Genomic DNA, 23,283 nt, shown 5'->3' on the forward strand with positions numbered 1-23,283 from the left:
CCAGCCTGTGAAATGTCTGTTAGGAGCGGAATGGCTGGTACTTTATCTCCAGCGACTTTATCTCCATCCAAGACTTAGTAAATAGACCCCATAGTGTCCACACCTGGCAGAGATGGAGGCATCACTGGCATTGGAGAATCAACAGATGGCGCAGAATCCAGTGTTGTAAAAAAGTGGATCATGTCACAGATCTATTACTGTATGCAGCCGCAGTGAGCTCCTCGATGAGAAAAGACCCTTCAGGCAACAGAGGGGTGGTACAGAGTCTCTGGAAGCCATCTAGGATCAATCAGACCACAGTTAGAGCTGTCCAGGGAGAACCCAGGTAGTAAGAGTGGCGTCAATGTGTCCAGCAGGCCGTGGTGAGGATCTGGGACCACAGAGTTATTCTTCTGCACAGTGTTAGTAAATAACCATCATTTATTTAAACATTTTTATAAATCTTAAAAAATAAATAAATAAGTTGTGCAAAATGCTTGAATTTTTTTTTTTTTTTTAAGAACTCCTGAAATATGCTTCCCATGTACTGGTGTTAGCATTGAGGTGTCGGCGTGACTGAGTGGTCTCTAGAGATATAGCAGAGGCTATGAAGCATGGGACCCTTACTGGGAAGCTACACAGCTCATGTATAACCTGTGGTATTCCTCCAAACCAGCAATAATAAGGTCAAAGGAGCTGGCACTTACTTGAAAACTGGTGACTGTGAAGGGAAGAGGATGTTGCTTTACTAACATGCCTTGGCATATGCAGCTTTTGAATGATAAAATAAGTTTTACTTAGTAAAAGATCAATTAGAAAAACTAATAACTTTGTCATGGCCACAACATATTGAAAGACATGCAACAATAGATATACAACAATTTAACAACGAAGCTCAGTCAATTTAACAACGGAGCTCAGTAAACAGTATTCATGAGAATGCTGCCCCTCAGTTCCCCTGGATCTAGATTTCCGGCAACAATAAGGCAAGAGAAATCTTCTGTGCTGTGAAAAGTTCACAGTGAATTTGTAGGTTGCGTGATCATGGATGTTGCTTCAGATAACAAGACGGGAGCCTCCACAATATATAAATGACAGGTGCACTGTGATGATCCTCTGTGAACCAATCAGAATGCTGAAATCCTAATAGTTTTCACAGTGGATTTTTTAATTTCTGAAAGAGCTGCTTAAAGCACTCGTGCATCCTATCAAACAAATCCACCAAAAAATAAATCAACTTTAAAACTAAAATAAGAAAAATAAAAATAAAGTTGCAAGGCTCTTGATAGTAAGTATATCCACAGTATCTATGAAAGTAAAGGATCATCTGTTTAACAATTGAGACATAATTGGTGTGTGTAGCTTACAGGCAAAAACAAATAGGTAAGCAGGTGTTAAATTGGGAAATAACCAACCTTTTTAAAGCCTGCTCCAAAGTCTCCTTTTCATGATGCACGTCTCGGATGTACGAGGAAACATGGAAGAGAAATTCCTCAAAGTTTCCTAATAACTCAGGTCTCTCTTTGCGCAGACGGATCCACAGATCGCGAATCTCTCTGTGTCTAGTAGGGAGCACAAAGCAAGTTTAATAGGCTAGCTAAAGCAAATCATATACTTAATGTGGGTGCTGCTTGCCTAAGGAAAACTGGGAGGATGACTGACAGTGGATCTAAATATAAAACTTGGCACGTACATAGGTATGAATTACACATTCAGCTCCTGTTTGCTTGAAACGTTCTGTCTTCTCATGTATATTATACAAACTTATTCTACAGAGTTCATGTATGTACATGATAGACGGGATAATGTAGGCCAAGTGCTTTCACATAGGTCACAGAAATTCAGAGTGACTTCTGTCATCCTTAATTTACAGCAGGGGCACAGCATTATACAAATCAGAGATGAGCAGTTCGGATTTAACTCGGGGCTTTTCGCAAGTTCGGATCTGCAAACGAGGCAAACGTCAGCTATAACGGACGTCTTGGGTGTCCGGTGGTAAAAAGATGATGTTTTGCCTCATTTTCAGACATGGGGGCGTATTCATTTAGTGCCGGTTCTTTTGTCCAGGCGAAAAACTGCACTTTTCGGCTGTTTCTAGGTCAAATTTACAATCGACCTATTCAATGGGCGTGACATTTTTTCGACTGGTGGAAAACACCGGCACCGGTGAAAACCACATGGATTGGCGAATTCGCCGCTGATCCACGTGTTTTGACGAATTTGCGGATGTTTTCGCCCATGCCGATTTATCCACAAAAAAAACAAACAAAACAAAACAAAAAAAAAACCCCGAAAAGGCATGGGCGAAAAGTGACTCACAAATGGGTGAAAGCGCCCGCAACTGAATACGCCGATGTCAACTTAGTGTCGTTTTTTTGGCTAGCCGAAGGAAACGTCACTAAATGAATACGCCCCATGAACTACTCATCTCTATTTAAAATACACAAATACCTATTGAACACTAAAGGGATGACATTATAATGTGCCAATTATGAGGGATAACATCAAAACTCATCTTTATATAAATATTGTTTGCAGGTTCTATATATGTTTACACTACTTGTGCGTTATATTCTAATTATATAATGTGTTATATAACGTCACATAATAAACAGGAGCGTTCCAATGCATTCATTTAACTGTTTAGGTGCATACACACTTCGTGATATAGTAAATGATACAGCTCATTTTCCTCCTCCTAAACGATATCGTTTACTATATTGCCCAGTGTCTACGTAGCCGACGACAGCCGGTGCGCGGTCCTGCGGGTCGTTAACGACCCTCAGTGTCGGCCATACATGCAGCCGAATTTGAACTCAACGTCCAAAACTGCAAGTACAGCCCGGTCCGATATCGCACAGTGTATGCCCGCCATGGGGTGGGCCAGGCCGGAAGGGGACACACTAGGCGATGACGCTCACGAAGCACATCGAATAGTGTGTACCCACCTTTCCATTTTTTGTTTTAGCAAACTTTTTTGGAAGTAGAATATAAAGTAAAGAAAATGATTCTGTTAAGGGGGGTACTGACGGGAGAGATGTGTGCTGAGCGATCTTAACACAGACCGCTCAGCACACGATGTGCTGAGCGAGGGGGGAAGACTACGGGGGCCGCGCACTTCACACAGCGCTGTAGTGAGCGACCCGCTAGATTGAGCCTGCATGGGGCCGCGCATCGCTATCGCTGGGGGGCATACACACGGAAGATCGGTGCTTAAAATCTATGCAATCTAGTCAGATTGCTTAGATTTTAAACACGGATCTCTCCATGTGTACCCCCCTTTACTTTGTAGACCATCACTAGTGTGTGAGACCTGACTCAATACACAGGAGCAGATTTATTAAGCTCAGTGAAGTGATAAAGTGGAAGGTGATAAAGGACCAGCCAATCAGATCCCAACTACCATGTCACATGCTGGGTTTGAAAAATGACAGTTAGGAGCTGACTGGCTGGTCCTTTATCACATTCCGATTTATCACTTCACCGAGCTTAATAAATCTGCCCCACAGTTTGAAAAGGAGTAATCCGCGTACCGGTGGGGGGTCTTTCTTATCTAGACACGACCTTGGAGTTTGATATCCGTCAGTATTATGTAAAGTGACTAAACAGAACCAGTTAGGTCCTTATGTGTAAAACAGGTTCATTTATAAACCTCCTTGTAATGTGATGATGTCACAAAAATGGCCTAAGTACAATGAGCTTGTAAATATCATGCAAAAAGTCAAATATGGAAGGATTTGTACAGAAAATAAAATGTAAACACATTACATTACACAGTGTTAGTGCACCACGGGGGAGAGAGAGCGCAGAAATAATAATATTGTATTTATACAGCGCTTTTGTACAACGTGACTCACGGTGCGTCACAGAGTGCATGGACACAGGGCCTGCTGCAGAGATGTACGAGATGTGTGCTAATGCTTTAACAGCCTGGAAATGTATGGATATGCCCACAGGTGGCCTTGCAGATCCAAACACTGGGTACAAATACACAGTGGTGGACGCAGAGTTTTCAATAAATCGACTTCATGTGTAATCCTATAGTGGCGCAGAAACTTAAGATGCTGGCACCAGACCCAAAAACACGTCACATCTGCATGTTTGCTGCTATTCCCAGTTTCCTCCCCCAAATGGTCCCTGACTGTCAATCACTTTGCAAAAAAATCCTCAGTTAACTGCATCATTAAGGTGCCCTCCCACATGCGCAGTGCCACCATGACACATGCGCAGTCAGCTGACAATCGTTCAACTGCGGAAACATCGGCATAGCGTACAACTATGAATCAGGCCCATCAGTTCCAAGGATTATTCTCAAGAGGCAGCCACCTTGGCTGCACTAGATAGGTTATAAAGGGAGTCCCGTATGGTCTTGTTAAATACATAGTAGTGAACTGGACCCTATGAGATAAGATGATCAACGTAATTATCTCAAGGAAGAGGAGGTCGCAGAATTGTGCTGTATGGCTAGATATGACACAATTACATGGAAGCAATGATACCTACTCTTGGAATACACGTGTGGCCCCCAACTGCTCCATAGTGGAACAGAACAGCATTTCCTCTGTATCATCCTCATCTTCATCTGACCATCCAGACTCAAACATTTCTTCCATTACTTGTCTCTCTCCATCCTCCTCTCCATTTGTTATATCAACCCCTAGTAACTTTCCTGGAAGTAAGAGGAACAAGCTCAGTCAAAAATGTTTAAAATCAAACATATACATACAGAATATAGTGGCCAGTACAACAATGACTATGTGTATGAAAGAAAATAGAGTGCGCTGTCAGGAAGCTGCTGGTGTAGGGGGTGGTAATTCCCCAAAGAAATATATATATGCAATAAAAATAGTAATCACCAGCGCTAAGTTGTAAAGATTAAAAAATAATACTATAATTTAAAACAAATTCAGGACGGTAGGTAATGTTGAAAAAAGTATATAATAAATTTAATAGAAATAATATCATAAAATCACAGATGCCTAAATAGCATAATTAGGAGTTTTAAATGATCATGTAGAATGGCACATCCACATATATATTTCCTCAACATACATTAATTCATACCCCGGCTAGGACTTCCTCTGGAGTTATGTCCATGAATTTATTGGAGAGTTGATGAGAGCGATGGAGTGAAGAATGTCCCTTTTAAGCATAACAATGCAAGCGTCTCAAGCAAATAGGGAAACCTCCAATTTCTCCGCAAATGGAAATGTCCAGGGAAATGCTGTCCAATTGATGCCGTATGGGTAATGGTGATGAAAAGATCCAGCAATGTTGAGGATAGTTTTGAGGATGTGACCAGCAATCTCTAACTCGACGCGTTTCGCTGGTGTTGACACCCAGCTTCCTCAGGAGGAAGCTGGGTGTCAACACCAGCGAAACGCGTCGAGTTAGAGATTGCTGGTCACATCCTCAAAACTATCCTCAACATTGCTGGATCTTTTCATCACCATTACCCATACGGCATCAATTGGACAGCATTTCCCTGGACATTTCCATTTGCGGAGAAATTGGAGGTTTCCCTATTTGCTTGAGACGCTTGCATTGTTATGCTTAAAAGGGACATTCTTCACTCCATCGCTCTCATCAACTCTCCAATAAATTCATGGACATAACTCCAGAGGAAGTCCTAGCCGGGGTATGAATTAATGTATGTTGAGGAAATATATATGTGGATGTGCCATTCTACATGATCATTTAAAACTCCTAATTATGCTATTTAGGCATCTGTGATTTTATGATATTATTTCTATTAAATTTATTATATACTTTTTTCAACATTACCTACCGTCCTGAATTTGTTTTAAATTATAGTATTATTTTTTAATCTTTACAACTTAGCGCTGGTGATTACTATTTTTATTACAACAATGACTATGTCTATATCAGGAACTGGGACAGTGCGAGAGTGAACCCAAGATGCAGATATGTTAATAATGTGATTTAAAATCATTATAACAGTGTCAGCCTTACAACTTTAAACATGACGCTTTAACATTGCTCTTGTGCAGATCAGCCCAGGGTATGACAATCAGCATATAAGGACCAGTAAGGATGTCATGTAAGTACCTATTAGAGAGCAAGTTGTTCAACTTCATGTTGCTTATTCTGCAGAAGGGACTATCCAAACATACACCCAAGCATACACCCAACCTAAACATGAACAAAGAACAGAAAGCTGCTTTGTGTCTTATAAAGATTGTCAGAGAACTTCAACATTCTATATTTAAAATGACACGGTCTGGATTGTGAGTGATTAATAATGACCTTCAGGCTCGTGGCTATAGTTTGTCTTTTAGAAAATAATTAACACCTTAGTTATCAATTCTAGGAATATATCGAAAAAGCCAGTGGTTCTCTACCTCCACCCACAAGCTTTCACAACAGGTCATGTTTTGAGGATTTCTGTCAGTGGACGCAGGTGGGATAATTACTGACCCACCTGTGCATGATTAACCACTTGCCTGGCATGGTCGCATCAGATGCGACCATGCCTGCAAGTGCTCTACCTGACCTGGTTGCACAGGATGCGACCAGTCAGATAGACAGTGTTAGCAGCGGCAGGGAAGAGAAACTTCCCTCCGCTGCTGCTGCCAGAAGGACCGGAAGGTCCCTCTGACTCCCTGCACTCTCCCCTACTGATTGCCGTGCTGCCGTTCACTGCTGATCGGACAGCACGGCAGGATCCCTCCCTCCAGCGACTGCAGACAACGGCAGCCGCTGGGGAGCGTAAATGAACCCTCCCAAGCCACCCCCAGACCCCCCCTGTATACCTGGAGGCTGTCCCGGCTTTCAACATGAAAGCCGCGATGTTCCCGATGTTCCGATGGTCGCGATGTCCCCGACTGATGTTTGAAAAAGATATTTAAAAGAATAAATAAAATAAGATTTTAAACCGACCGGTAAATCTTTTTCTCCTAGCCCGTAAAGGATGCTGAGGACTCCGTAAGGACCATGGGGTATAGACGGGCTCCGCAGGAGACATGGGCACTCTAAAGACTTTAGATGGGTGTGCACTGGCTCCTCCCTCTACGCCCCTCCTTCAGACCTCAGTTAAAGAACTGTGCCCAGAGGAGACGGACAGTACGAGGAAAGGATTTTTGTTAATCTAAGGGCAAGATTCATACCAGCCCACACCATCCACACCGTATAACATGGAATATACGCATCCAGTTAGATGAGCGCCTGAAATTTTTCGGGTTTTGTGTTTTGGTTTTGGGTTCGGTTCCGCGGCCGTGTTTTGGGTTCGAACGCGTTTTGGCAAAACCTCACCGAATTTTTTTTGTCGGATTCGGGTGTGTTTTGGATTCGGGTGTTTTTTTCAAAAAACACTAAAAAACAGCTTAAATCATAGAATTTGGGGGTCATTTTGATCCCAAAGTATTATTAACCTCAAAAACCATAATTTACACTCATTTTCAGTCTATTCTGAATACCTCACACCTCACAATATTATTTTTAGTCCTAAAATTTGCACCGAGGTCGCTGTGTGAGTAAGATAAGCGACCCTAGTGGCCGACACAAACACCGGGCCCATCTAGGAGTGGCACTGCAGTGTCACGCAGGATGTCCCTTCCAAAAAACCCTCCCCAAACAGCACATGACGCAAAGAAAAAAAGAGGCGCAATGAGGTAGCTGTGTGAGTAAGATTAGCGACCCTAGTGGCCGACACAAACACCGGGCCCATCTAGGAGTGGCACTGCAGTGTCACGCAGGATGTCCCTTCCAAAAAACCCTCCCCAAACAGCACATGACGCAAAGAAAAAAAGAGGCGCAATGAGGTAGCTGTGTGAGTAAGATTAGCGACCCTAGTGGCCGACACAAACACCGGGCCCATCTAGGAGTGGCACTGCAGTGTCACGCAGGATGTCCCTTCCAAAAAACCCTCCCCAATCAGCACATGATGCAAAGAAAAAGAAAAGAAAAAAGAGGTGCAAGATGGAATTGTCCTTGGGCCCTCCCACCCACCCTTATGTTGTATAAACAAAACAGGACATGCACACTTTAACCAACCCATCATTTCAGTGACAGGGTCTGCCACACGACTGTGACTGATACGACGGGTTGGTTTGGACCCCCCCCAAAAAAGAAGCAATTAATCTCTCCTTGCACAAACTGGCTCTACAGAGGCAAGATGTCCACCTCATCTTCACCCTCCGATATATCACCGTGTACATCCCCCTCCTCACAGATTATCAATTCGTCCCCACTGGAATCCACCATCTCAGCTCCCTGTGTACTTTGTGGAGGCAATTGCTGCTGGTCAATGTCTCCGCGGAGGAATTGATTATAATTCATTTTAATGAACATCATCTTCTCCACATTTTCTGGATGTAACCTCGTACGCCGATTGCTGACAAGGTGAGCGGCGGCACTAAACACTCTTTCGGAGTACACACTTGTGGGAGGGCAACTTAGGTAGAATAAAGCCAGTTTGTGCAAGGGCCTCCAAATTGCCTCTTTTTCCTGCCAGTATAAGTACGGACTGTGTGACGTGCCTACTTGGATGCGGTCACTCATATAATCCTCCACCATTCTATCAATGTTGAGAGAATCATATGCAGTGACAGTAGACGACATGTCCGTAATCGTTGTCAGGTCCTTCAGTCCGGACCAGATGTCAGCATCAGCAGTCGCTCCAGACTGCCCTGCATCACCGCCAGCGGGTGGGCTCGGAATTCTGAGCCTTTTCCTCGCACCCCCAGTTGCGGGAGAATGTGAAGGAGGAGATGTTGACAGGTCGCGTTCCGCTTGACTTGACAATTTTGTCACCAGCAGGTCTTTCAACCCCAGCAGACTTGTGTCTGCCGGAAAGAGAGATCCAAGGTAGGCTTTAAATCTAGGATCGAGCACGGTGGCCAAAATGTAGTGCTCTGATTTCAACAGATTGACCACCCGTGAATCCTTGTTAAGCGAATTAAGGGCTCCATCCACAAGTCCCACATGCCTAGCGGAATCGCTCCGTGTTAGCTCCTCCTTCAATGTCTCCAGCTTCTTCTGCAAAAGCCTGATGAGGGGAATGACCTGACTCAGGCTGGCAGTGTCTGAACTGACTTCACGTGTGGCAAGTTCAAAGGGCATCAGAACCTTGCACAACGTTGAAATCATTCTCCACTGCGCTTGAGACAGGTGCATTCCACCTACTATATCGTGCTCAATTGTATAGGCTTGAATGGCCTTTTGCTGCTCCTCCAACCTCTGAAGCATATAGAGGGTTGAATTCCACCTCGTTACCACTTCTTGCTTCAGATGATGGCAGGGCAGGTTCAGTAGTTTTTGGTGGTGCTCCAGTCTTCTGTACGTGGTGCCTGTACGCCGAAAGTGTCCCGCAATTCTTCTGGCCACCGACAGCATCTCTTGCACGCCCCTGTCGTTTTTAAAAAAATTCTGCACCACCAAATTCAAGGTATGTGCAAAACATGGGACGTGCTGGAATTTGCCCATATTTAATGCACACACAATATTGCTGGCGTTGTCCGATGCCACAAATCCACAGGAGAGTCCAATTGGGGTAAGCCATTCCGCGATGATCTTCCTCAGTTGCCGTAAGAGGTTTTCAGCTGTGTGCGTATTCTGGAAAGCGGTGATACAAAGCGTAGCCTGCCTAGGAAAGAGTTGGCGTTTGCGAGATGCTGCTACTGGTGCCGCCGCTGCTGTTCTTGCGGCGGGAGTCCATACATCTACCCAGTGGGCTGTCACAGTCATATAGTCCTGACCCTGCCCTGCTCCACTTGTCCACATGTCCGTGGTTAAGTGGACATTGGGTACAACTGCATTTTTTAGGACACTGGTGAGTCTTTTTCTGACGTCCGTGTACATTCTCGGTATCGCCTGCCTAGAGAAGTGGAACCTAGATGGTATTTGGTAACGGGGGCACACTGCCTCAATAAATTGTCTAGTTCCCTGTGAACTAACGGCGGATACCGGACGCACGTCTAACACCAACATAGTTGTCAAGGCCTCAGTTATCCGCTTTGCAGTAGGATGACTGCTGTGATATTTCATCTTCCTCGCAAAGGACTGTTGAACAGTCAATTGCTTACTGGAAGTAGTACAAGTGGGCTTACGACTTCCCCTCTGGGATGACCATCGACTCCCAGCGGCAACAACAGCAGCGCCAGCAGCAGTAGGCGTTACACGCAAGGATGCATCGGAGGAATCCCAGGCAGGAGAGGACTCGTCAGAATTGCCAGTGACATGGCCTGCAGGACTATTGGCATTCCTGGGGAAGGAGGAAATTGACACTGAGGGAGTTGGTGGGGTGGTTTGCGTGAGCTTGGTTACAAGAGGAAGGGATTTACTGGTCAGTGGACTGCTTCCGCTGTCACCCAAAGTTTTTGAACTTGTCACTGACTTATTATGAATGCGCTGCAGGTGACGTATAAGGGAGGATGTTCCGAGGTGGTTAACGTCCTTACCCCTACTTATTACAGCTTGACAAAGGGAACACACGGCTTGACACCTGTTGTCCGCATTTCTGGTGAAATACCTCCACACCGAAGAGCTGATTTTTTTGGTATTTTCACCTGGCATGTCAACGGCCATATTCCTCCCACGGACAACAGGTGTCTCCCCGGGTGCCTGACTTAAACAAACCACCTCACCATCAGAATCCTCCTGGTCAATTTCCTCCCCAGCGCCAGCAACACCCATATCCTCCTCATCCTGGTGTACTTCAACACTGACATCTTCAATCTGACTATCAGGAACTGGACTGCGGGTGCTCCTTCCAGCACTTGCAGGGGGCGTGCAAATGGTGGAAGGCGCATGCTCTTCACGTCCAGTGTTGGGAAGGTCAGGCATCGCAACCGACACAATTGGACTCTCCTTGTGGATTTGGGATTTCGAAGAATGCACAGTTCTTTGCTGTGCTGCTTTTGCCAGCTTGAGTCTTTTCATTTTTCTAGCGAGAGGCTGAGTGCTTCCATCCTCATGTGAAGCTGAACCACTAGCCATGAACATAGGCCAGGGCCTCAGCCGTTCCTTGCCACTCCGTGTGGTAAATGGCATATTGGCAAGTTTACGCTTCTCCTCCGACAATTTTATTTTAGGTTTTGGAGTCCTTTTTTTCCTGATATTTGGTGTTTTGGATTTGACATGCTCTGTACTATGACATTGGGCATCGGCCTTGGCAGACGACGTTGCTGGCATTTCATCGTCTCGGCCATGACTAGTGGCAGCAGCTTCAGCACGAGGTGGAAGTGGCTCTTGATCTTTCCCTAATTTTGGAACCTCAACATTTTTGTTCTCCATATTTTAATAGGCACAACTAAAAGGCACCTCAGGTAAACAATGGAGATGGATACTAGTATACAATTATGGACTGCCTGCCGACTGCAGACACAGAGGTAGCCACAGCCGTGAACTACCGTACTGTACTGTGTCTGCAGCTAATATAGACTGGTTGATAAAGAGAAGATGTCTATGTAACTATGTATGTATAAAGAAGAATGAAAAAAAACCACGGTTAGGTGGTATACAATTATGGACGGACTGCCTGCCGAGTGCAGACACAGAGGTAGCCACAGCCGTGAACTACCGTACTGTACTGTGTCTGCAGCTAATATAGACTGGTTGATAAAGAGAAGATGTCTATGTAACTATGTATGTATAAAGAAGAATGAAAAAAAACCACGGTTAGGTGGTATACAATTATGGACGGACTGCCTGCCGAGTGCAGACACAGAGGTAGCCACAGCCGTGAACTACCGTACTGTACTGTGTCTGCAGCTAATATAGACTGGTTGATAAAGAGAAGATGTCTATGTAACTATGTATGTATAAAGAAGAATGAAAAAAATCCACGGTTAGGTGGTATTACAATTATGGACGGACTGCCTGCCGAGTGCAGAGACACAGAGGTAGCCACAGCCGTGAACTACCGTACTGTGTCTGCTGCGACTGGATGATAAATGATATAAAAAATATATATATATCACTACTGCAGCCGGACAGGTATAGATTATATATTATATAATGACGGACCTGCTGGACACTGTCTGTCAGCAGAATGAGTTTTATTTTTATAGAATAAAAAAAACAAAAACACACAAGTGAAGTCAAACGACGAGTGTTTAACTTTTTCAGGCAATCACAATATAAGTATACTACTAACTATACTGGTGGTCAGTGTGGTCAGGTCACTGGTCAGTCACACTGGCAGTGGCACTCCTGCAGCAAAAGTGTGCACTGTTTAATTTTAATATAATATGTACTCCTGGCTCCTGCTATAACCTATAACTGGCACTGCAGTAGTGCTCCCCAGTCTCCCCCACAATTATAAGCTGTGTGAGCTGAGCAGTCAGACAGATATATAATATATATAGATGATGCAGCACACTGGCCTGAGCCTGAGCAGTGCACACAGATATGGTATGTGACTGACTGAGTCACTGTGTGTATCGCTTTTTTCAGGCAGAGAACGGATATATTAAATAAACTGCACTGTGTGTCTGGTGGTCACTCACTATATAATATATTATGTACTCCTGGCTCCTGCTATAACCTATAACTGGCACTGCAGTAGTGCTCCCCAGTCTCCCCCACAATTATAAGCTGTGTGAGCTGAGCAGTCAGACAGATATATATAATATTATATATAGATAATAGATGATGCAGCACACTGGCCTGAGCCTGAGCAGTGCACACAGATATGGTATGTGACTGACTGAGTCACTGTGTGTATCGCTTTTTTCAGGCAGAGAACGGATATATTAAATAAACTGCACTGTGTGTCTGGTGGTCACTCACTATATAATATATTATGTACTCCTGGCTCCTGCTATAACCTATAACTGGCACTGCAGTAGTGCTCCCCAGTCTCCCCCACAATTATAAGCTGTGTGAGCTGAGCAGTCAGACAGATATATATAATATTATATATAGATAATAGATGATGCAGCACACTGGCCTGAGCCTGAGCAGTGCACACAGATATGGTATGTGACTGACTGAGTCACTGTGTGTATCGCTTTTTTCAGGCAGAGAACGGATATATTAAATAAACTGCACTGTGTGTCTGGTGGTCACTCACTATATAATATATTATGTACTCCTGGCTCCTGCTATAACCTATAACTGGCACTGCAGTAGTGCTCCCCAGTCTCCCCCACAATTATAAGCTGTGTGAGCTGAGCAGTCAGACAGATATATATAATATTATATATAGATAATAGATGATGCAGCACACTGGCCTGAGCCTGAGCAGTGCACACAGATATGGTATGTGACTGAGTCACTGTGTGCTGTGTATCGCTTTTTTCAGGCAGAGAACGGATTATAAAGTAAACTGCACTGTCCTCACTAGTAAACTCTCTCCACTCAGTCTCTACACTTCTACAGTAACAGTACTCCTCCTAGTCAGCTCCAGTAAATCTCTCTCAGTCTCTTATAATCTAAATGGAGAGGACGCCAGCCACGTCCTCTCCCTATCAATCTCAATGCACGTGTGAAAATGGCGGCGACGCGCGGCTCCTTATATAGAATCCGAGTCTCGCGATAGAATCCGAGCCTCGCGAGAATCCGACAGCGTCATGATGACGTTCGGGCGCGCTCGGGTTAACCGAGCAAGGCGGGAAGATCCGAGTCTGCTCGGACCCGTGAAAAAAACCATGAAGTTCTGGCGGGTTCGGATTCAGAGAAACCGAACCCGCTCATCTCTAGTTAACAGTATGAACAAAACAGCATCAGCCAAAGACTGATCTTAACTGTAACATAACCCTTATGTAAGCAATAACTATATACAAGCCTTGCAGAAATATGTCCGCACTGGGACGGGCGCCCAGTAGAGATGAGCGGATTCGGTTTTACTCGGTTTTACTCGGTTCTCAAAACCGAATCTTATTGGCTATCCAAAACACGTGACATCCGTGAGCCAATAAGATTCGGTTTTGAGAACCGAGTAAAACCGAGTAAAACCGAATCCGCTCATCTCTAGCGCCCAGCATCCTATACGGACTAGGAGAAAAAGATTTACCGGTAGGTTTAAAATCTTATTTTCTCTTACGTCCTAGAGGATGCTGGGGACTCCGTAAGGACCATGGGGATAATACCAAAGCTCCAGACCGGGCGGGAGAGTGCAGATGACTCTGCAGCACCGATTGAGCAAACATGAGGTCCCCATCAGCCAGGGTATCAAACTTGTAGAATTTTGCAAAAGTGTTTGAATCCGACCAAGTCGCCGCTCGGCAAAGCAGTAATGCCGAGACGCCTCGGGCAACCGCCCAAGAAGAGCCCACCTTCCTAGTGGAATGGGCCTTTACCGAATTTGGTACCGGCAATCCAGCCGTAGAATGAGCCTGCTGAATCGTGTTACGGATCCAGCGAGCAATAGTCTGCTTAGAAGCAGGAGCGCCAACCTTGTTGGCTGCATACAGGACAAACAGTGCCTCTGTTTTCCTAACCAGAGCAGTCCTGGCTACATACATTTTTAAGGCCCTGACTACATCAAGAGACTTGGAATCCTCCAAGTCACCCGTAGCCACAGGTACCACAATAGGTTGGTTCATATGAAACGATGAAACGACCTTAGGCAAAAATTGAGGACGAGTCCTCAACTCTGCTCTATTCACATAGAAAATCAGATAGGGGCTTTTGTGAGATAAAGCCGCCAATTCGGACACCCGCCTTGCAGATGCCAAGGCCAACAACATAACCACCTTCCAAGTGAGAAATTTTAATTCAACCGTTTGAAGAGGTTCAAACCAGTGAGATTTTAGGAACTGTAACACCACGTTAAGGTCCCATGGTGCCACTGGGGGCACAAAAGGAGGCTGGATGTGCAGCACTCCCTTTACAAAAGTCTGGACTTCTGGGAGAGAAGCCAATTCCTACTGAAAGAAAATTTGATAGGGCCGAAATGTGTACCTTAATGACGCCTAACTTCAGGCCCATATCCACTCCTGTCTGTAGAAAGTGGAGAAAACGGCCCAGATGGAAATCTTCCGTAGAAGCATTCTTGGCTTCACACCAAGATACATACTTCCTCCAGATACGGTGATAATGTTTCGCCGTCACCTCCTTCCTAGCCTTTATCAGAGTAAGGATGACTTGGTGTTCAACCGCCATGCCGTCAAACGTAACCGCGGTAACTCTTGGAACACGCAGGGCCCCTGCTGCAACAGGTCCTCCATGAGAGGAAGAGGCCACGGATCTTCTGTGAGCATTTCCTGAAGATCTGAATACCAGGCCCTTCGAGGTCAATCTGGAACAATGAGTATTGTCTGCACTCTTTTTCATCTTATGATTCTCAATATTTTTGAGATGTGCGGAAGAGGAGGGAACACATCGACCGACTGAAACACCCATGGTGTCACCAGGGCGTCCACCGCTACTGCCTGAGGGTCCCTTGACCTGGCACAATACCTCCGAAGCTTCTTGTTGAGGCGTGACGCCATCATGTCTATTTGAGTAAGTCCCCAATGACTTGTTATCTCTGCAAAAACTTCTTGATGAAGTGCCCACTCTCCCGGATGGAAATCGTGTCTGCTGAAGAAGCCTGCTTCCCAGTTGTCCACTCCCGGAATGAAGACAGCTGACAGAGCGCTTATGTGATTTTCCGCCCAGCGAAGAATCCTGGTGGCTTCCGCCATTGCCACTCTGCTCCTTGTCCCGCCATGGCGGTTTACATGAGCCACGGCTGTGACGCTGTCTGATTGAATCAGAACCGGTAGGTCGCGAAGAAGATTCTCCGCTTGTCGTAGGCCGTTGTATATGGCCCTCAATATCAGTACGTTGATGTGTAGACAAGCCTCCTGGCTTGACCATAGTCCCTGAAAATTTCTTCCTTGTGTGACTGCTCCCCATCCTTGGAGGCTCGCATCCGTGGTCACCAGAACCCAGTCTTGAATACCGAACCTGCGACACTCGAGAAGGTGAGCACTCTGCAGCCACCACAGGAGAGACACCCTGGCCCTGGGGGACAGGCTTATTTTCTGATGTATTTGTAGATGGGACCCCGACCACTTGTCCAGAAGGTCCCACTGAAATGTCCTCGCATGGAACCTGCCGAAGGGGATGGCCTCGTAGGCCGCTACCATTTTTCCCAGTACTCGAGTGCATTGATGGACTGACACTCTTTTTGGTTTTAGCAGGTCTCTGACCATGTTCTGGAGTTCCTGGGCTTTTTCCACTGGGAGAAAAACCCTCTTCTGTTCCGTGTCCAGAATCATGCCTAAGAAAGATAGCCGAGTCGTTGGAATCAACTGTGACTTTGGTAGATTTAGAATCCAGCCGTGCTGCTGCAGCACTCTCAAGGAGAGCGACACGTTTTTCAGCAATTGATCTATCGATCTTGCTTTTATCAGGAGATCGTCCAAGCACGGGATAATTGTGACTCCCTGCCTGCGCAGGAGCACCATCATTTCCGCCATTACCTTGGTGAAAATCCTCGGGACTGTGGAAAGCCCAAACGGCAACATCTGAAACTGGTAATGACAGTCCTGTACAGCGAATCTCAGGTACGCCTGATGAGGAGGATATATGGGGACATGAAGGTATGCATCCTTTATGTCTAGTGACACCATAAAATCCCCCCCTTCCAGGCTTGAGATAACTGCCCAGAGCGATTCCATCTTGAATTTGAACTTTTTTTAAGTACAGGTTTAGGGATTTTAGATTCTGACCGAGCCATCCGGTTTCGGGACCACAAACAGGGTTGAATAGTACCCTTTCCCCTGTTGGACTAGGGGAACCTTGATAATCACTTGCTGTTGATACAGCTTTTGAATTGCAGCTAAAACTATTTCCCTCTCTGGGGGAGAAGCTAGCAAAGCCGACTTGAAAAATCGTCGAGGAGGCACCTCTTCGAATTCCAGTTTGTAGCCTTGGGATATAATTTCCATCGCCCAAGGACCCACGTCTGACAGAACCCAGACCTGGCTGAAGAGTCGAAGACGTGCCCCCACCGGCGCGGACTCCCTCAGTGGAGCCCCAGCGTCCTTCGGTGGATTTAGCAGAAGCCGGGGAGGACTTCTGCTCCTGGGAACTAGCCGTAGCAGGCATTCTTTTCCCTCTACCCTTACCTCTTCTGGACTTATACGATCGAAAGGACTGCATCTGATATTGTGGTGTTTTCTTTTGCTGTGGGGGAACATAAGGCAAAAGAAGAAAATTTACCGGCGGTAGCCATGGAAACCAGGTCCGCGACACCCTCCCCAAATAAGACCTCACCCTTGTAAGGTAAAACTTCCATATGTCTCTGAGTCGGCATCACCAGTCCATTGGCGGGTCCAGAGGGCTCGCTTAGCACAAATAGCCATGGCGTTGGCTCTTGAACCTAACAGCCCAACGTCTCTCGCAGCGTCTCTCATATATAAGGCTTCGTCTTTAATGTGACCCAAGGTCAATAAAATGCTATCCCTATCTAGGGTGTCAATGTCAGATGACAAGTTATCTGCCCATGCTGCTACTGCGCTACATACCCATGCCGACGCTACTGCCGGTCTGAGCAAGGCACCCGTATGTGTATAAATTGATTTTAAGGTAGTTTCCTGTCTGCGATCAGCAGGATCCTTGAGGGCTGCCGTGTCCGGAGATGGTAGCGCCACCTTTTTGGACAAGCGCGCTAAAGCCTTGTCCACCCTGGGCGAGGATTCACACCGTAACCTGTCCTGCGCGGGGAAAGGGTACGCCATAAGAATTTTCAAATAAAGCGTTCAGCTCATGAGACGGGGGAAAGGTTACCTCAGGTTTCTTTTCCTTAAACATGCATACCTTCGTGTCAGGGACAGAGGGGGTCATCTGTGATATGCAAAACATCTTTTATAGCAACAATCAAATAATGAATACTTTTGGCCACCCTTGGGTGTAACCTCGCATCATCGTAGTCGACACTGGAGTCAGAATCCGTGTCGGTATCAGTGTCTGCTACGTGGGACAGGGGACGTTTCTGAGACCCTGAAGGGCCCTGTGACACAGCCAAAGCCATGGATTGACTCCCTGTTTCTTCCCTGGACTCTGCTTTGTCCAATCTCTTATGTAATAAAGACACATTTGCATTTAAAACATTCTACATATCCAACCAATCCGGTGTCGGCGTCGCCGACGGAGACACCACAATCATCTGCTCTACCTCCTCCTTAGATGAGCCTTCCGCTTCAGACATGCCGAAACACACGTACAAACACCCCCACACACTCAGGGATATATATCTATATGGAGACAGTCTCCCAATAAGGCCCTTTGGGGAGACAGAGAGAGAGTGTATGCCAGCACACACCCAGCGCCACCGGACACTGGAATACAATCCCAGTTAGTACAGCGCTATATTATAATACACTCACTGCGCCAAATAAATGTGCCCCCCCCCCCCTCTTTTGTGCCCTCTGTACATGTGTTCAGCAGGGGAGAGTCCGGGGAACCAGCTTCTCTGCAGCGTGCTGTGGAGAAAATGGCGCTGGTTTGTGCTGGAGAATCAAGCTCCGCCCCCTCAACGGCGGGCTTCGGTCCCGCTCAAATCTTTATACTGGCAGGGGTTTTTGTAATATACTGCCTCCGCAGTATATATATATATATATATTATATATATATATATATATATATATTTTATATATATATATATATATATATTTTATATATATATATATATATATATATATATATATATATATATATATATATATATATATATATATATAAAAAGGGGGGAATAAGGGTACCGGCGACTGGTGTAATTTAAAATGCAATTGTTAAAAGATTGATTTAAAAGCCAAAAAACTATAAAATGATACAAACAAGTTTTATTAATCACATAAAGGTAGGTTTACACCATAAAACTACTAGTAAAATCCGGAGGTTACAAATGTCTCAGTAAAAAATCTCAGTAAAAATAATAATATGGAATTATAACTTAACTTTTAAAATAGGCACAGGGGGGTCACCACAGGGAGCAATTTATTTACTTCATTTTTACATTTTACTGAGAACCCACCTCACAAGTGGCGCTGTGTCAATTCCCTTCTCTCTCTCTCTCTATATATATATATATATATATATATATATATATATATATATATATATATATATATATATATATATATATATATATATATATATATATATATATATATATATATATATATATATATCTAGGCCAGTGTCCCTAGAAGTTTATAATTGCTGCCCAGGGCGTCCCTGCACCCAATACAGTGCAGTCAGTGTGTGTGAATGTGGGAGCAATGGCGCGCAGCGGTAACGCTGCGTGGTACCTCAGTGACGATCAGAAGTCTTCTGCCGCCTTTGAAGTCTTCTTTCTTCTTATACTCACCCGGCTTCTATCTTCCGGCTCTGTGAGGAGGACGGCGGCGCGGCTCCGGGACGAACAACGAGGGTGAGACGTGTGTTCCGACCCTCTGGAGCTAATGGTGTCCAGTAGCCTAAGAAGCAGAGCCTATCATTTAAGTAGGTCTGCTTCTCTCCCCTCAGTCCCACGATGCAGAGAGCCTGTTGCCAGCAGTGCTCCCTGAAAATAAAAATCCTAACAAAAAGTATTTTTCAGAGAAACTCAGTAGAGCTCCCCTACAGCGCATCCAGTCTCCTCTGGGCACAGGATCTAACTGAGGTCTGGAGGAGGGGCATAGAGGGAGGAGCCAGTGCACACCCATCTAAAGTCTTTAGAGTGCCCATGTCTCCTGCGGAGCCCGTCTATACCCCATGGTCATTACGGAGTCCCCAGCATCCTCTAGGACATAAGAGAAATATATAGATTTTAACTAAAATCATTTGGGATAGGGTTAAATTCATGTTCTTCACCTAATTCACTCATAAAAAAACCCGACCATTTCGGAGCGGTTTTTGGCAAAATAAATTGTCAGTTAAGTGGTTAAAGACATCCACAAAACAAAAAGCTGTTGGGGGTACTTGGGGACTGGAGTTGAGAACCCCTGGTTAAAGGGATTGGAGGCCTTGAAAAGAAAACCTATTGTATAACTTATTTTAACCTTTTGCCTATGCAGGAACACTGAGCATATTGCTTTTGGCATTGCAGCCAATGCAGGGTGGGACATTGGTTTATCTACTATTGCTTACACATCATGCAGTGCCTTAAAGAGAACATTTAATCATACAAAATCCATGCTCCAAGAGAGTTTACAATCTATATTCCCAACCACTTACACACACACACACACACACACACACACACACACACACACACACACACACACACACACACACACACACACACACACACACACACCAGGGTTAATCTCATAAGAAGCCAATTAATCTGCTATTGTGTCTTTGAAGGAGGAAGCTGTAGTACAGAGAGAAACTTCACATAAAAACTCCACTCAGATGTCCCAGGCACTGATAGGCAGCAGTACTTATCACTGTGCCACAGTGTTACCCGACACATTCAAACTTCTAGGAATGGGAGCTGTGTATTGAATGTGGTAGCTGATCCGACAAGAGCCATGCTTTGCAATCAAATAATTAATTCAAACACAAACCTCATAAAATCTGCTACCGAAGTCATATTGAGGGGGAGGAAGGAAGGGGAGTTCACAATTAAAAGGAGGGGTTTTATCGCCTTTATTAGAGGGGCAGACATCACAGATGTGTTAAACTTAGAATTTTGATAACTGGCCCTTTGAAAATGATTATGTTGCATTTCAGCAGTTGCAAATTGTCTTGTGTATCCCACCTTATGGAAACAAGGCTATTCTTAAAAGCAAGCAGCGTGGAACAAATAAATAACTAATGACACAGTGTCTTTACTCTGTGATTGTACAGCACTGTGCAATGTAAATCAGCTTGGATTGAACACAGGCCAGAGAAAGCAGCACATTATTATTAGCAGGTCATTTCCAGTAATATGCTACATCCAAATACTCCCATATTTAAAAAGATGACTAGGCTGAGTGGCGTCAACTGTAGCAATTATCTGAAAATGTTGCCCTCTACATAACCCTTAAAGATTGTATTTAGAAATGTTGGTGGCAACGTTCAGAGATCACTTTTGTCATTTGACTGTTAATAATTTCTTATATCGGTTGTGGACCCTGCATACATTGCTGAAACCTGTTTCCCTAAAGACCTTGTCCCTGTGTCCCTAAAGACTGCGAAAATCTCCCAGTCCGTGCAGTCAAAACAGCTACAGGCCTGTCTCGACTTCACGGACTGGGAGGTCTTCGCAGCCACGGCAGCTGACCTGAATGACCTGACTGACACCACAACATCCTACATCAGATTCTGCAAGGACATGTGTGTACCTACCAAGACTTACCGCATCTACAACAACAACAAGCCATGGTTCAAAGCCCAGCTGAGGAAACTTCGCCGGGTCAAAGAGAAGGCCTACAGCTGCGAAGACAGAGTGCTATACAACCGCGCTAGGAACTACCTAACGAAAGGAATCAGGCAGGCGAAAAAGCAGTTCTCGGACAAGCTGCCACAAGATCTCTCAACCAAGGACTATGTATCCGTATGGAAAGGTATGCAGGCCATCACTAACTACAAGACACCCCCAAAGCACTCCGCCATGAACCAGAGGCTAACAAACGAGCTGAACCTCTTCTACTGCAGGTTCGACAAAGAAGCTCCCCGTGAACCACACCTCTGGATTGCCAACCTCAAGCACTGCAGAATGCCCATGAGGTGGAGGAGATATTCAAGAGGATCAATCCAAGGAAGGCACCTGGTCCTGACGGTGTATCCCCATCTACCCTGAGGGTATGCGCCGGTCAGCTAGCCTCCAAAATCTCCACAATCGTTCCGATCCCCAAGAAACCTACTATCACAAGTCTGAACGACTACAGACTGATTGCACTGATGTCTGTGGTCATGAAAGTGTTCGAGCGCCTGGTTCTGAACCACCTTAAAGCTGTGACCAGCCCCCATCTAGACCCCCTTCAGTTTGCCTACCGAGCGAATCAGTGGGTTGAGGATGCTGTCAACCTGGGCCTGCCCCACATCCTGCAGCACCTGGACACGCCCCGGAACATACGCGAGAATCCTGTTTGTAGACTTCAGCTCGGCCTTCAATACAATCTTCCCAACATTCTCTACCACAAACTACTCCGCCAAGGGGTCCCGGAAGCAACCTGTTCCTGGATCGTGGACTTTCTAACCAACAGAATACAGGTGGTCAAAGCTGGGGTATTCTCCACCCAAGCTCGGTCCATCAGTACCGGGGCACCCCAGGCCTGTGTCCTCTCACCCCTGCTCTTCTCTGTACACTAATTACTGTCTCTCTGAGTCCCAGTCGATTAAAATCATTACATTCGCCGACGACACCACCGTCATCGGCCTCATAAGCGAAGAGGACAAATCGGACTATAGACGGGAAGTGGATCGGTTGGCCCGGTGGTGTAGCTGTAACAACCTAGAGCTCAACCCACCTAACACTGTTGAGATGGTAGTAGACTTTAGGGAGAATCCAGTGGAAGCACCCCCACTAATCATAGCCGATAGTGTGGTGTCGCTAGTGGACTCCTTCAAAGTTCCTGGGGACCACGATCTCGAGAGACCTCAAGTGGGCACCAAATGCACATTCCACCATCGGAAATGCGCAGCAGAGGCTGTTCTTCCTAAGGCAACTTAAGAAGTTTAACATCCCACAGAATCTCCTGCTCCTATTCTACTCCGCAATTGTAGAATCTGTTCTGTGCTCCTCCATTACCATCTGGTATAGCTCCGCCAGTGAGAGAGACAAACGCACGCTCCAAGGAGTGGTAAGGTCTGCTGAGAAGAGCATCGGAGTTGACCTCCCACCTGTCCACGACCTGTACTGGTCCAGAGCCAAAAAAAGGGTGACCAGGATAGTCAATGATCCACCTCACCCAGGCTATGGCGAGCTCAACCTGCTGCCATCAGGAAAAAAAGATACAGGGCCATTCCCACCAGAACCAAAAGAAGCCTCAAAAGCTTCTTTCCTCAGGCAGGCCACCTGCTGAACTCCTGACAAACCGCCTGGTTGACTGTCCAGTCGCTCTACTCCGATCTTCTGATTGTATAGAACACTGTGTACTTTTACTTAAGCTGTATACTGCATATATTCTCTCCCCCCCCCCCCCCTTTTGTCTACATGTTACCCCCTGGCTGCCGCACTGTAAACTGAAATAAAAATCCTAGTATACGCAAGTATACCTGGCCAATAAAGCGGATTCTGATTCTAAAGAGACACGTGTAAGTCCCCATATTCTTCTCTACCCTTCCCTTCCTCTTATCTAAGTAGGTCTCCCAAAAAGTTCTTTATTTAGATTATGTAATGTTAATCACATGCCACTAAACTTAACATGCCTGACTCAAGTGAATGGATTGCTTCAATGTTTACTTCCCTTCCCTTCATTGTCTGTAATACATAAA

At 45.4% G+C, this 23,283-nt stretch overlaps 1 protein-coding gene across 2 annotated transcripts in view; it reads right to left on the reverse strand.

Annotated features, from left to right (window-relative positions):
* Nucleotides 1-23,283, reverse strand: part of CRACR2B (calcium release activated channel regulator 2B) — a 182,451-nt gene that overhangs the window by 45,819 nt on the left and 113,349 nt on the right. For both annotated transcript variants that reach the window (XM_063944771.1, XM_063944770.1), the window contains exons 4-5: nucleotides 4,483-4,648; nucleotides 1,395-1,541 (exon numbers count right to left, since the gene is read on the reverse strand). In XM_063944771.1, the coding sequence (XP_063800841.1) occupies nucleotides 1,395-1,541; nucleotides 4,483-4,648 (313 nt within the window). The remainder of the gene's footprint in view (nucleotides 1-1,394; nucleotides 1,542-4,482; nucleotides 4,649-23,283) is intronic.

This window comes from Pseudophryne corroboree, chromosome 11 (genome assembly GCF_028390025.1).
Source record: "Pseudophryne corroboree isolate aPseCor3 chromosome 11, aPseCor3.hap2, whole genome shotgun sequence".
NCBI lineage: Eukaryota > Metazoa > Chordata > Amphibia > Anura > Myobatrachidae > Pseudophryne > Pseudophryne corroboree.